The following is a 15,171-nucleotide window of genomic DNA, read 5'->3' as shown; positions in this document are numbered from 1 at the left end:
TGACATGCTCTTTATCCCTGGGTATTGGGTTCAACAGTTCTGGAGTGGATTCTGATCTGCATGCTTTGAAAAGCTCCAGTGGTGATTGTGAGAAGATACCATTCACAGGCTCCTCTCAGATGTGCTTGGTAACCACAGGAGGTTGGCAGGAACAAGGAGATCAAGATGAAGGAGCAGAAGGATCAGGCAGAGTTAGCCTGCTACTGAGATCTGTAGGGAATCCAGAGTCAAAGCTGAAGAAGACAGAGACAGAAGAAATAAAGAAAACTTCAGAGATGACTTCTGCTCTTTTAATTAAAGTTTTGGTGTCTGTAGGCAAGAAAAAACAGTTCTTCATTAGGTGTTGCTTTTAAGCCATGATACTAAGGAATGCAAGAGAAGCAATCTAGGAGCCTTTTTGTTCAGGGTCCTTTGTCTTCTCAGAGTAGCAAATTGGAGACTGAAGAGAAAAAGTGCATACTGTGTTTAGTTCTTTTTTTCTTTTTTTAAATTCAAAACAGCCAACTCACTTGCAATAAAAATAAGTTTACCAGATGGCTATAATCTGATGTTTTTTTAATCATATTAGGTATCTTGGTTTCCTTCTTATATTTTTAAGAGAATGAATATTTTCTAAATTTAACGTATACACTCTAATACAATTAGTAATAATACAATTAGTAATAGTTGTATTATTAGATAATCTTTTATAATTTACTTTTGTTGAGCACTTACATGTACAAAGTAGTCTATATTAATTTTTATCTTTTATGATGACTGTGATCCAAGTGGTTGGGGCTGCTGAGCTCTACAGATGTAAAAATTTGGGTTCACAGAGATTTATTAATTTGCCTGAAATGATGCATCTCAGATTTGTCTCAGCAACCCTGGAATTATTTGTCTGGGACAAATCTGAAGAAACTTGATTTGTACCCACACAGACTGTCTCACACTAACCTCCATATTCTTAACCATTTGACTTGTGCTAAATGTAGTCACAATGTCAAGGGTGGGTTGGTCTAGCCCAAAATATAGTTTAGTTGCATATGAAACATTTCTCCACTTAATTGGTCTGCCATGCATATAGAAAAGTCATTGTCTCTATACTCACTTTTATCACCATTGAGAAAAACAATAACTATATGGTACAGTGAATCACTGATACAGTAATTAGGATGGAGAAGAAAAATCACTAATTAATTATGTAACTAATTCAATTATAATTTCATCATGAAGTACACTATTTGATTTAGGATAACATTTTAGATTTTTCAGGTTTATATTATCATTCCTATATCAAAGTGAATTTCTTAAAAGGGTTTTAAAATTATGTAATAAAAAGGAAGGAGACAGAAAAGAAACACAAATTTTTAATTGATATAGGATGATTATTACATAAATGATATTATTATTACAGCAAAAGCTTTTACTCTGTTCTGCACATAAACCCTTTAAATTTGAATTGTCTTTATTATGATACAAATTTAAGCATTAAATTATTTTCAATGGGCATTAAGATTGTAAAGATTGATAAAGAAATTATTATATACATGGGTTTAAATGAGTTTATTTCAGTACCCCTCATATTTATCGAGTATGAATTCTTTTTCCCTTGGAGTATTTTTGAGGCACTTCAGATACTCCTTCTTCATGAAGAATGCTAGGTAAACATTCAGGTCATATCATTTGTCAGCAGTCTGCTTATTTTAATCAACAGCAATTTAATTGATCAATTGAAATAAGAACTTGGAGATCAAGTATATAATAATGGACCCAAATGTCATTCAAGATATAGCCAAAAGGGGGCCAGGGGTTGGACTAAATTGTAGAAGTCTTTTCTAGTTTGCTTGAGACTAACTGTATAACACTGATGAAGATTTGTAAACAATTTTTGGCATAATGATAAAGGAATTGCATAGCCATGGGTTCTATGTCCACAGATTTAACCAAGTATGAATCTCTTATGGTTTGGATGGGAAATATTCACCAAAGGCTCCTGTGTTGAAGAGTTGGTCTCCAATGTTCAGAGATGAGGTTTTGGGAAATGATTGGATCCTGGGGGCTCTGATCTCATCAATGGATTAATGGATTGATATAATTAAAAAGGACTATTGGGAGGTGGAGGGGATTTCTGGGAGGTATGTCCTATCTGAAGAAATTAAGTCATGAGGAGGAGGTTGCGCCGGGGTGGTATATCAGGTATCTGCTCCTTTCTTTCTTTCTCCCCCCACCACCCCGTGCTTCTGGAAGCCATAAGGTGAAAAACTTTGTTTTTCATGCTCTTCTTCCACGATGCACTGCCTCACCTTTAACCTGGAAGCAATGGGGCCAGCTGGCCATGGGCTAACACCTTTGAAACCATGAGCCAAAAATACATTTTTCCTACTTTAAATTGCTTTTCTCAAGTCACAACAATGAAAAGCTGACTAACAGAATCAAACATACTTAGAAATAATTGTGCTGACATGGAAAGACTTCGTTTCTTGTCATTATTCCCTAAACAATCATCACAACTATTTAAATAGAATTTATACTGAACTAATTATTATAAATAATCTAGAGATGATTTAAAATATGTGGAAGAATGTGTGGAGGTTCTATATAAATACTAGGCCATTTTATATAAAGGAATTGAGCATCCACTGATTTTGGTATTGACAAAGGTGGGGGGCTTGGAACCAATTCCCTGTAGATATGGGCAGAGAACTGCATTCTAAGGACAGATGCAGATGACAAAAATTCCATTTCTTGTGACACACACAGCTGTATATGTGTGCTAGTTACTTTAGTAGCATGTAACCTGTGCCAATCACGGAGAACGAAACAAACTTGTTTCAGAGTCCAATGATATGGCTTCATCTATTAAAAACTGTTGTACATAGGACAGAATATTTTTTAAAGGTGAAAATGAGAATGAAAAACTTTTGAACAGTTTGTTGTTTCAAAGAATTTTCTAGTTACTGGTAACAATTATTGTTAAAAAAAATACTACTGGAAGTGATAAGACATTGCATCAGAAAAAGACTTTATAAGTAAAGAACAGAACATAGAAGATGGACTCTTACCGTATGACCCACCGGCAAGCAATACTTGATTTAGATGGCTTTGGATAATGGATAGCCTGGAAAGACCCAGAAGATCCAGTCAATAAAAATCTTCCATCGCAAGCTGTGGCTGAAAAAAAAAAAAAAAAAAAAAAAAAAAAAAAAAAAAAAAGCCAATTAACGTTAGACAAGAACAATCTTGAGATTTAGAGGGGTTACATTATTATCAGGTTTCCCAGCTTATAAACAGCAATTCAAAGTTGGGCAGTCTTACTGTGCTTTTATTTTCTAATACCATAATAGAGCTATTGTAAACAACATAACCCATTCTGAGCAGGTGAAAGTGTACATGAAAGAAGAAGGACATTTTCAACAATTCCATCTTTTCAAATTTTCTGAAAAGTGGAATATAGACCACATTTACAATAACATTCCACAACAAACAAGAGGAAGCAAAGCATGTGCAGAATTAAAAAGGGAACAAAACAACATCAATTTACAAAATCAATTTGCAAAGCTGGTGAAACTTTCGTAATTCTTCAAACTTTACAGATGGTTTCAGAAAGGTATAAACAGATGTGTGCTGCACAAGACTCATAGTTTTCCAAAATGTTATGTCCATGAGTCAGAGATTTGTCTGTTTGCTGGACTCTGTTTCCTAAGGCAGGATTATATCACACTTCTCCAAATCCTTTGCAGTCAAATGGAGTCATGTGACTAAGTTGGTCACTAAACTATTGTGGAAGTAATTGTGTCTATTTCCAAAAGTTTTGAAAAAAAATGTTTTGTAACATTATTATCTTCTCTGTGAGCAGGTTGTAGATAATTCTTTGGAGGACTCTGGGGGCAGAGAAGGTAATGGAAGAAGACCTGGAACTCTGAATGCCTACAAAGAGTACAATCCCTTCCCATAATTCCTGGTGTGATATAGGTGAATTATTATTGTCTCAAATTGCTAAGATTTTTTTTTATCATGGTATTAATTCTATATTAAAGAATATGATTGGTTTGCCTGTCCCTGGAATTGCAAAGCTTTACTACAAGTGGATAAATCCAGGGTAAATCTCACTCAAAAGGGCCTCTTATAAATTTCTGAATGGAATCAAAGAAGGAGAATATTCCTGAGGGACCTTAAAATTGCAGCAATATTAAAGTCCAAAATGTAAAAATGCTATCATTTCAAGATGTGGGACTGTGTTGTGAGCTTTTGTATATATGCTTTCACTAATTTAAGGATGTTCTTGGATAAATTAATTTTGCATATGACAATGGAACAAGATAGGCTTTCAGGTTAAGCAGATGTAACTCAACCATGGATGAATAGGATTCCTGGGTGTTCAGGGCTGTGACTGTGCATTGCTCAATGCTTTCTAGTGCATCATTAGGGAAAAAAAAATTTTGAGAGTGAGATAAATGTATCTGTCAAATTATACCAGTTATTCTTCTGTGTTATCAGAAATGTTGCCTGTGGTGGGATGGGATTCGAAGGGTATGTACTGAGAGCTCCCCCTGCTGGTTCTATATTTACCGAGTGCTTATTTGGTCTGAGCACTGAATTCTCCAAGATGTATATAAATCAATCATGACTTATGCCCATCCACAATGGTCTATTATACACATACATACGAGGCATGCAAATTTTGAGGACACTCTACAACTTTTAAATAGGCCTGCACCTTCTCTTAAAGACTGTGAGTCAGCATCTTTTCTTCTCATAGGTCAGCTAAAAAGTGAACTTTCTTGCTGATGCAATTCTAATCAAAAGTGAAAAACAATTTAAAGAAATCTTGGTTTAGCTATAGTCAGCTATAAGTTGTGCAAACCTAAATAATCAAAGACTAAAAAAAGAAGCTGTGTGAGGAAGTCAACATTAATGTGACTCTATTAATAACACAAACTAAAATTAGAGCTCACAGCTGGAGTAAAATAAATGAGTAAGAGACAGGGCAAAGGTTAATTTCATATAGAGAAAACCTCTTAATGTTATGCATTTTTCTGTGACTGTAGATTGATGGACAAGGGCTTTGAGGTGGAAATTATGCTACTAAAGTTTAAGTTGGTGCTGCAATATAGTCCACTGGGCCTTTTTGCACACCATCAATAATTAAAATGAATACAACTTGACTCTTGAATTCTCACTAGATAAAGACAGAGTAATTGATTGAATTTTCCACTGCCTTATTTCACAAATAATTCAAATATATTTTCCAATATATACAAGGCTAACTTTAAAATGCAAATATGATAATTGGGAAAATGAGAATTAATAGTGATACAGAGGCTAAAGACAGTCACATGGAAAGCTGATAAATACTAAGGTTAATAATCATAAAGCTTCTATGATAGTAAAAATAATAGTGCAGTTTGATTATGTCTTTAAAGAAAATTTAGATAATTAATTCTAAAACTGAAGCTCGCCTGATGAGTTTAAAAGGACTTTGAAAAGTAATCATTTCCTTAAAACTTTTGGGGGGACAAATTGTCACTCTTTCATTGTTATTTTTTGATACACTTTGATACTAGTTTATAAAAATTATAAATTCCATGAAAATAGAGACAAAATTATAGGTGTGATATATGTTCTGATTATTTGATTCATCTAATATATTAGTTATGCTTTTTATTTCACTTTAAAATATTGATCATCATTACATAGGCTTAATGCTGTGTATCTGTCTTTGACATTCATTCTTACTTTTGAAATAAAAATCAACATCACCTCTGCTACCTCATGATGGCACACTTGCATCATTCTCTTGAAAAGGTTTTAGAAAATCTGTGAAAACTATAGCAAAAAAAGATAGCTTTTTTTCCTCTTTAAGTAACTTAGTTATATAAAATAGATTAAAAAATATTCTGTAGCCTGCACTTTCTACCAATATATTCTGAGTGCACTTCACAGAACATAGTTAAACTTTGCAGCTTTGAAATTTATCCAAGAACATTTGAATTGGGTTGCTGAGTGGAAGTCTCTTTAGCAAGAGTTACCTTTTGTTGGGTTGGTGCTGGGAAACAGACCAACTGCCCATCTTATAAAATATGTACCCAGTGAAGAGGTAATTTAAAACATTTGGCTCCTCATTGAAACATTCATCTTCAATTGATATCAAGCAAAATGAAAAAAGTGTAACATAATAGAAGAGGCAAGTGCAGCAAATAGAAACTGTGCCCTTAACACACTTCAGGAACTGACTGTATTCACACTCAATTTAAAAACTAATTACAAACCGTACCAAAAAATAAAAATAAATAAATAAAAAAGAAAGAAAGAAAAAGAAAAAAAGGAGAAAAGGTACAATTCATGTTTTTTGTTTAATATTTTAAAAATAAATTCTTGCTTAGTTTATCCAAATGGTTCTTCACATTGCTGACTAATTCATGCTGACATTTATGTGGTAATCTTCTTAAGTATGACACATATCAAAATAAATTACCCAGTTAGATGTTGCTTTTATTATGGTTTAGATATTAGGTGTCCCTCAAAAACTCATGTGTGGGACAATGCAATAAAGTTTAGAGGAGAAATGATTGGTTTATTAGAGCCCTAATCTAATCAGTGCATTAATCCATTAATATGGATTAATTGGGTCATAACTGTAAGTAGGTGGGGTATGGCTGGAGGACATGGGCTACTGGGGACCTGCACTTAGGGTTTATATTTCTATTGAGTGGAACTCTCTGCTTACTGGTGGCCATGTTCTGAGCTGCTTTCTTCCACCACACCCATCTGCCATGATGTTCTGCTTCATCTCCAGTCAAAGAAATGGATTTGGCAGTCAGTAGGCTGAGATCTCTGAAACTGTGAACCCCAAATAAACTTTTCCTCCTTTAAATTGTTCTTCTCAGGTCTTTTGTCACAACAGCAAAAAGTTTACCAGAATAGTTTTCTAATAAACTTTTCTAAATGGAACTGAATTATAATATGAAGTAATATGCCAAAGAGAAAATATGTCTGATCATTTAGAGTCATGTTTGCTATATGCTACTGAAGCATTCAATAACTAATACTAAAATAATAACACCAAAATAAATGCTAAATATACAAATAAAACATAGATGTTTTATCATAAGACAATAAGTTGTTAATTATTAGTGTTTGCATTATTGCCAGAACTACAAGAGGCAAACAAAAGCAACAATCAAAATTGGGTGGTGCTTACTGGATTAGCTGTTAAACTGTAGGGTAAAAGGCTTATTAAAATATGATACTGAAAAAAATGAAAAAAAAATTATTAAAAAGTATAATGACAAATATAAGAATTCAATTTTATTAGAATTAGTAATAATTTAATATAGAGAAGGGATGAAAATGATGACTCTCATCCCTCATTATTATAGACATTGCTGATCACAGAGTTCTTTTACAGTTATGAAGAAGAATTCTGTAAAATTAACATCTTTAACATTATGTAATAAAGTTTAGGGAAATACTAGTACTATTATTTCTAGAGTTTGTATGAAATTATACACATGGCTATTGGAAAAGCTCATTCTTCAATACTTTCAGATGTCTGATGAGTGTGTATGTAGAATGAGAGAGGACACAGGGAAGGGGGAGAGAGAACAGGTGGGAGACCTTACCACAAATTTTATTGTCTTCATCGGAACCATCTGGACAGTTTATTTCTCCATCACAAAATAAATCAATTGAAATACACTTCAGAGAATCAGCACAAGGCCTGAAGCCAGGTGGACACTCTATTGAGGCATTTCCTTAAAAACATAAAAAGATTTAAATTATAAGCTTGTACTGTAGAATTAATTTCCAATTGGTAAAAAAATGTACAATGTTCAAACATTTGTTATTTGTTGTTTTTTTTTGTAATTTACCTCCTTAGTTAATGAGTATATACTTCACTTCCAATAGAAATATTTATTTCATTTCATGAATAAAGTATTTTTAAATATAGAAGATTTTAAATTTTGAAAAAAAAATTCTTTATAAATGTTAAATGAAAATTTTATTTTAAGCTTGATAAAGTAATATTAGAGTTTAGAATTTAGTCCTTAATACTTATAACTCCTGGCATTGTTGTACTGTATGGGGAATTTATCAGCAGCAGCATCTAGTAACCACTTCATTTATCCTTAAATTTATTATTTGGAAATACAATGGATTCTAGTAATAAACATTCTGCAGAATAAAAATACATCAATGAAGGACATTTTAAAGTAAGATAACAAATTTAATATTCTCAATACATTGCTACATTCAGCAGTAAAGAATCCCATGGTTATTTTGGTTTCATATCTCTTTGCTTCTTGAATCACAGATTCTTACAGGATAAGATAAAAACACACTCCTGCAAGTTTCTTTGCCATAATCTGGCCAGGATCTGATCAACTTATAGATCTCAGCCTGTCTTCCCCTTCACCTGCCCACTTCCTCATATGTAGGTATAGAGAGGCCCAAGAAACGCATTTCACCTCTAGAAATTGTCTTGGAAAATTTTAAGTGCAACTCTAAAAATCAGAAATATTCTCAAATATCCACAAGATAAAACATGGTTTTAGTTTTCAGAGTAATGTGGGTATTTGATATTTTTTCTCTAACTATAATAACAATGGTGGCCTAAAGATTTTAAAATCTTTAACTCAATAGCATTTATTTTGTTATTGGTCTTAGTCTTAAAGCCAGAACTGTACTGCCATCTGCTGGGTTTTAAAAATATAAAAATTTGAAATTATGAAATTTGTTATGCTCCATAAAGCATACTAGCATTTCTTATGCTCCAAAAGCAACTAGGAAAATAAAAAATATATATTTATGTCAATTAATCTACTGAGGTAAAACTTGATTAAAAACTTTCATAGACAGGGTTCCTATACACACACATACACACACACACACACATACCCCACAACTAAATTAGCTTTTAGTAACTGTTTCTAATTAAAATGGACATAAACCATTGGGAAATTTATGGAACACCTAACATCTAAAATAGGACCAAATATCAGAGTCATTCAAAAATGGCAGAAAATCCCATTTCAGAGAATAAAAGAATAATAAAATGTTATTTAATAATTCCCAAAGTTGAATTTATTAGAATTGTCATATATAAAAACTATTTATCCAAAAAGTCATTATCATTGAGTCCCAATCTGGAAAAGGCATACTAGTTGATAGTATTGAATAAATGTTTGATAAATAAATAGATGGGGAAAAAGAACTTTACTTGAAATTTTATATTATTTTAACAGTTGTTAATAGGATCCTGTGTATTCAGAACTTAGAGTAGATTTGGGGATATAGCTAGGAAGATACCTAATTTTGGCTGTCCTTATTCTTCCCATGACAGCATCACTTCCAGAGGCTTCACATCTCTGTCCATTCTCTGTTGAACAATAGATCAACCCTGGGCAAAAGATAGCTCTTGGGACCCTTTGATCTCATTAAGGATTACTCATTTGCTCCACAACTCTTTATTGTCTACTACTTGTGTCATGGAACTTTAAGGGACAAAGAAGAGAGGATGAGTAAGGAAGAGCCTCTGTTCGCACAGAGCCTGGAGTTTAGTGGGAGACTGGTTCATTAATTTTTTTAAAAGACGTTTAAAAAAAGTGTTGTAGGAGCAGCAAGAGCTAGTTTTCTTATGAAGGAGGGATTAAAGATATCATCCCAGAAATGGTTGTGTTTAAACTAGATTTTGAAGGATGGTTAGAAGGGAACCAGGAGGATAGGTGTATGTGATGATGTGACAGAATCAGATCCCCATGTGGAAACCAGATGAATCTAAGTTATCTAGAAAAAAGAATGGAACCCATAATAGGAAGGGGATTTGGTGCCAGGTTTTAGGGGGCCTTTTAATCTTCGTTAAATGTTAGAAATGCTTTTCTACAGGAAATGACATAGAAAGTTTTCTTATACTTGTGTGGTGTGACCAGCCCATGTTTCATAAAGGCAATTCTGGGGTCATGTGGAGAATCAACTGGAAAGATGAGAGCAGTGGAGAAATGGTTTCAATTCCCCAGGTGGACCTTCATAATGGCTGAATTCTCTAATGGCAGAAGAGATGGGGCTTGGAATGAATTGCGATTTAACAGAGTGATGAGCTTCAGTGATCAAATGAGTTCCTGACCAAGACCAGAGGAGGTGGAAAAGGAGCAAGTGTAAGTGATGGGCAGTTAAATTACTAATGGTGTTTAGTCACAATAGTGACTGGAATAGAAACATATGATGGGATTAGAAAATGAGTCTATTTTAAAGCATTTTCACTGGAAGGTAGAAATATTGGATACTCTTGTTTGGGTTTTGTTCATTATTTCTTTCCAGATTATTTCGTAAGTACTCGTCAGCTGATTTGATCCATGAAGAGACAGAAATTTCTCATTTAGAAATTAAAGTAGAAAACACAAATATAATTGTTATACAAGGATAATGAGTTTCAGGATTCTGTCAAATCATAATTTTACTCAGTCTCCTTCTATTTTCCCTTGTTTATACAGTCACAATTTCAGTTTCTGACAACATGATTGACTAAGATATTAGTTGTTACAGAAATGTATCATAGGCCAGTCTTTTTGTAAATGACTTCTATTCTTAAAATGAGAGTTCATTGACTTACAACTTGGTTTGCATCTCATTCCTTAATTTCTGCCCTATTATTTCTTCTTCTCTAAGAAGTACTAAGCTGTACTTCTTAAAAGAAAATGTTTGGAAGGAGTTAATGAATTCTACTTAAATAAATGTACTCAAAGAAAACAATAAGTGGTTCATTTAGCAGCTGATTATATTACCTGAATATTAGTTACTGTTTATTTGAGTGGAAAGAAGATTTGCACATATTTTTATATTTGTAGAGTATTTTTCTTCAGGGTACTGTTTTTTTTTTTTACATAGTATGAAAACACATTAGTAAATCTGCATTGTTTTGAAATTATTCACATAGATCATTTTAATTTTCTAATTATATTTGTATAGAGAATTCAGTATATACATAAATGAAATGTGGTTACTTCAGAGTGATCTAAAGTCAAAACAATTTTTAGTGATGTGGGACCAGAGAACTCGTGTATGTACATTGTGCAAGCTGGTGCTAGGCAGCATGGAGAATAAGAGTAAAATTCTTGCCTTTATTCTAAATCATATGCAAGAAATGTTTTAATAAGACAAAAATTAAAAATTGTAATTTGGAAATTTTGAATTTCTAATTTCCTTTCATTTATATAATAATGCTAGGTGGCCAGAACTTACTTAAGACCAATTAGCCCTAGATTTCTATAGCTCACATACTACTAGTCAGGTGTGGTGATGGACGCCTGTAATTCCAGCAGCTTGGGAGGCTGAGGCAGGATCACTAGTTCAAAGCCAGCCTCTGGAACTTAGCAAGGTCTTAAGCAACTTAGCTAGACCTCATCTTTAAATAAAAAAATTTAAAAAAGGGATCAGAGGATGTATCTCAGTGGGTAAGCACCCCTGGGTTCAACCTCTGTTACCAAAAAAAAAAAAAAAAAAAAAAAAAGGAAAATAAATACATAAATAAATAAGTAAATAGTGTCTGAATCTATGAATGTCTGAATTGGTAACTAATTTCATTTCACTCTGCTATACTAGAGAATAGACATCACTTTACACAAGTTCTCATCTGCTTTGATAGAACAAATCTAGTCTTTTAAGCAAGACTATGGCATTTCAATTCAAATGAAATTATTATGGATGAATCTTTTTAAAGTACTGATATCATTAAATATGAACATCTTAAATTAGAGGAGAATGATTAGTGCTAAATAAATATTATGTTCTCAAATGCAGAAGAAAAATATTTCAAGCATATAAATTTATATGTGAGTGTGTGTGTATATATATATATACACACACACACATATGCATATATATGTGCATATAAAATATAAAAGGAATAAAGCCTCTGTGCCTCAGTCTTGGAACAATTAAATTGAAGGGCATGATTCTATCTTAGCTTCTTTTGGTTCAATTTCAAGTTCTTCACAGAATCAGCCAACTTGTCTTTTTCTTCAGTCCCCAAACTCTTCCACATATTGAAGTTATACCAAGATTACATTTTGCTTGAGATTGAGAAAGCCCATGATAGTGACATTTTTGTTTTTCTGCAATCAATGCCTGCACAGTCAGCAACAAAGGACTAGAAAAATCTGCAGTCTAGAAACCCTTCAAGCATATGAGTAATTGCCCAACAGCCCCACTAGGCATCTGTAGCAGCCAAAAAATCAATCTGTATAATGCCACGTTAGCTCCTAGTTCTCTCTGCTAGTGTTCCAAATGGGTTAGTAAAACTTTACAGTAATTGGCAGCAAAGGCTGTAGAACAATACAACCTAACCCTCATGGACTTTGTACCTGTTATCATACAAAAATTCTCTTGCAGAATTTATAATAGTACTGATGCCAGCTATATGATGCATGCATTTGTTGATTTTTCTCAAACTCTATCTTCCAGGCATATAAAAATGAGAATAAACTTAACATCCCTGAAAGGCATATCCATAATAAATTACTGCTTGGAAACCACAGTTCTCAAGTTTAATTGCCTCATTCCCCTCTATAAATCTATACCATCTTGCCTTGTGAGAGGAATAAATGAGAAGTATGTTTCAGAACACATGCAATACATGGATTTAGTGAAAAAGGGAATGGGATATTTTGCCATCTATTTGTCTTATAATAATTCTTTGAGCCGGTGAGCCACCCTCTCCTCCAACCCGAGGCGCTCACCTATAATCCTAGCTACTTGGGAGGCTAAGGCAGGAGGATCAAGAATTCAAAGCCACTCTCAGCAAAAGTGAGGCGCTAAGCAACTCAGTGAACCCTGTCTCTTAATAAAATTAAAAATAGGCCTGGGTATGTGGCTCAGTGGTCAAGTGCCGCTGAGTTCAATCCCTGGTATAATAATAATAATAATAATAATAATAATAATAATAATAATATTTTGAAAACAAATTAAAGTAAAACAACACAACATTCAATAACAGGAAATGTTTTGAAATTAAATATTTTTGGTTAAAAGTGACTCTATTAAAATGAGCACTGCCAAATATAATCATGTTATTTTATTTAAACAGATTTTTAAAACTCTTCTTTTAAAAAAAGTCTACAATTTTAACTATTATTATTTTTCTCTTTTGGGTCCAAGTCAGTAGGGGAAGGGGGAAGTGATCCAATACTGATTGTGACTCTCTGATGTATGAGTCACTGGGTTGACAACAATGTAGTAAAATCTCTTTTTAATTCTCAATCACCCTTGAAGGCATACATTTTTTTTTTACTCTTTATTTTTCAGATAATAAGAATAAAGATCAAAGAAGCTAGTTAACTTGCTAAACAGGTCTGGAGTGATTGGCAATATTAGGTAATGGGTGGATTCACTCATGTCTTTTCAACAACTGAGAATTTTATATTGCTTTGGACTTTTATTTGAAATCTCAATTAAATTGTGAAAGACATGCTAAGCATATCTGACCCCATTCTTGTAGTTTAAACAATGGAGAGGTGATGGATCTCCTATTCTCTATCCCCTCATTCACTATCTACTCCAATCATAGGAAACTGAATATGTGATTTAACCAGTTTTCTATATTTATTGGCAGATTTGTCTTTAGAGTAGTAAGGGAGAAAAAAATTTGGTTGAAGTTCAAGGACTTCTTGCTTTATTTAGGGCTGATCCTTTTTCCCCTAAGTCATTCCACATAGTTCTCTTAGGACATTTTATCCAGCTAAGAGGAGCTCAGTAACTGGGTGACATGAATCACTCAATAAATCCACAAACAGAAAAATTTAAAAATGGGCATTAATTTGTATATTAAAAGTTTTAGCAAGAAATTTCTTAAAACATATGTAAATTACCTTTTTAGTTTATTTTTAACTTCAAAGAATTAGTCATTATCAATCCTAAAAGCATTTTTTCTTCAGATATGTTAAAGGCTAGTTTGGGATACTGTAAATATATTTTTTTCAACTTAGAGAGGGAGTGTAGGCTTAATGACAACAGTTTTTAAGTATGTTTAGCTGCTGTGTCGCTATACCAGAACACAACAGCAGGCTTGCTTATGGTGCCATATAGATTTCTCTATGGGCTTTAGAGTTCTGATGGCTTGTATTCTAAATTATTTTGATTCATGTTTCATGTATGTATTACCTTGCATTTCAAATATCACACCAAACCATTTTAAACAAGAATTATTAACTCTTACGAAGAAGGGATATTTATGGTTTTATAAATGTTCTTTTCTTCTAATATATAACATATAATATAGACTTTAGTTACATAAAATAGTGGTGCTGTAATTCCCTTTTATCCATACTTTCATTTTCTGTGCTTTCAGTTACTTTAGGTCAACTATATTCTGAACATATTTAATGGAAAATTCAATAAATTAACAATTCACAAGTTTTAAACTCAATTTCATTCTAAGTAGCATGATGGGGACTTGCACTATGCTGCTCTAATCCCATATTGGGTGTGAGTCAAGCCCTTTTTTTCAGTGTATCCACATATTATACACCATCCACTCATGAGTTACTTAGGAACTGTCCTAATGATCAGATTGCTGTATATTGCAGTGCTTAAGTGCAAAAAACTCTAATTTTTAAAAATAGCCCCAAACTACAATAGTAATGATGCCAGATGACAATTTAGACATAACCAAAGTGATATCTTACAGAGCTTTTCTAAAACAGAAAGGTAAAATAAGAAAAAAAGTAATATAAAATAGAAGGGAGCTGGGGATATAGCTCAGTTGTTAGAGTGCTTGCCTCAAATGCACAAGGCCCGGGGTTTAATCTCTAGCACCAATAAATAAATAAATAAATACAGAAATAAATAAATAAGAAATAAAATAGAAAGGCAGATGTTTATCACAGATATGTATATTTAATAAAATTAGTTATATATATATATATATATATATATATATATATATATATATATATATATATGTGCTTCTTCACTTACAATAGATTCACATCCTAATAAACCTGTCATTAATTAAAACTATAATAGGTAAAAATATCTTTAATACATTGAATGTACCAATATCATAACTTAGCTTAGACTACCTTGAACAGGCTCAGAACTCTTATATTAGCCTACAGTTGGGAAAAATTTTCTCACACAAAGTCTCTTTGATAATAAAGTGTTGAATGTCATGTAATTTATTAAATATTATGTTGA

The 15,171-nt window shown here is 32.8% G+C and overlaps 1 protein-coding gene across 2 annotated transcripts in view; it reads right to left on the bottom strand.

Annotated features, from left to right (window-relative positions):
• The window catches only part of Tmprss15 (transmembrane serine protease 15), a 114,658-nt gene that overhangs the window by 78,932 nt on the left and 20,555 nt on the right, over window positions 1–15,171 (bottom strand). For both annotated transcript variants that reach the window (XM_076868384.2, XM_076868385.2), the window contains 2 exons: window positions 7,605–7,736; window positions 3,045–3,153 (listed from right to left, as the gene is read on the bottom strand). In XM_076868384.2, coding sequence (XP_076724499.2) covers window positions 3,045–3,153; window positions 7,605–7,736 — 241 coding nt within the window. The remainder of the gene's footprint in view (window positions 1–3,044; window positions 3,154–7,604; window positions 7,737–15,171) is intronic.

The sequence above is a fragment of the Callospermophilus lateralis genome, chromosome 10, assembly GCF_048772815.1.
Source record: "Callospermophilus lateralis isolate mCalLat2 chromosome 10, mCalLat2.hap1, whole genome shotgun sequence".
Lineage (NCBI taxonomy): Eukaryota > Metazoa > Chordata > Mammalia > Rodentia > Sciuridae > Callospermophilus > Callospermophilus lateralis.
Note: the sequence above shows the minus strand (reverse complement) of the source record. Positions and strands in the feature narration are given on the sequence as shown.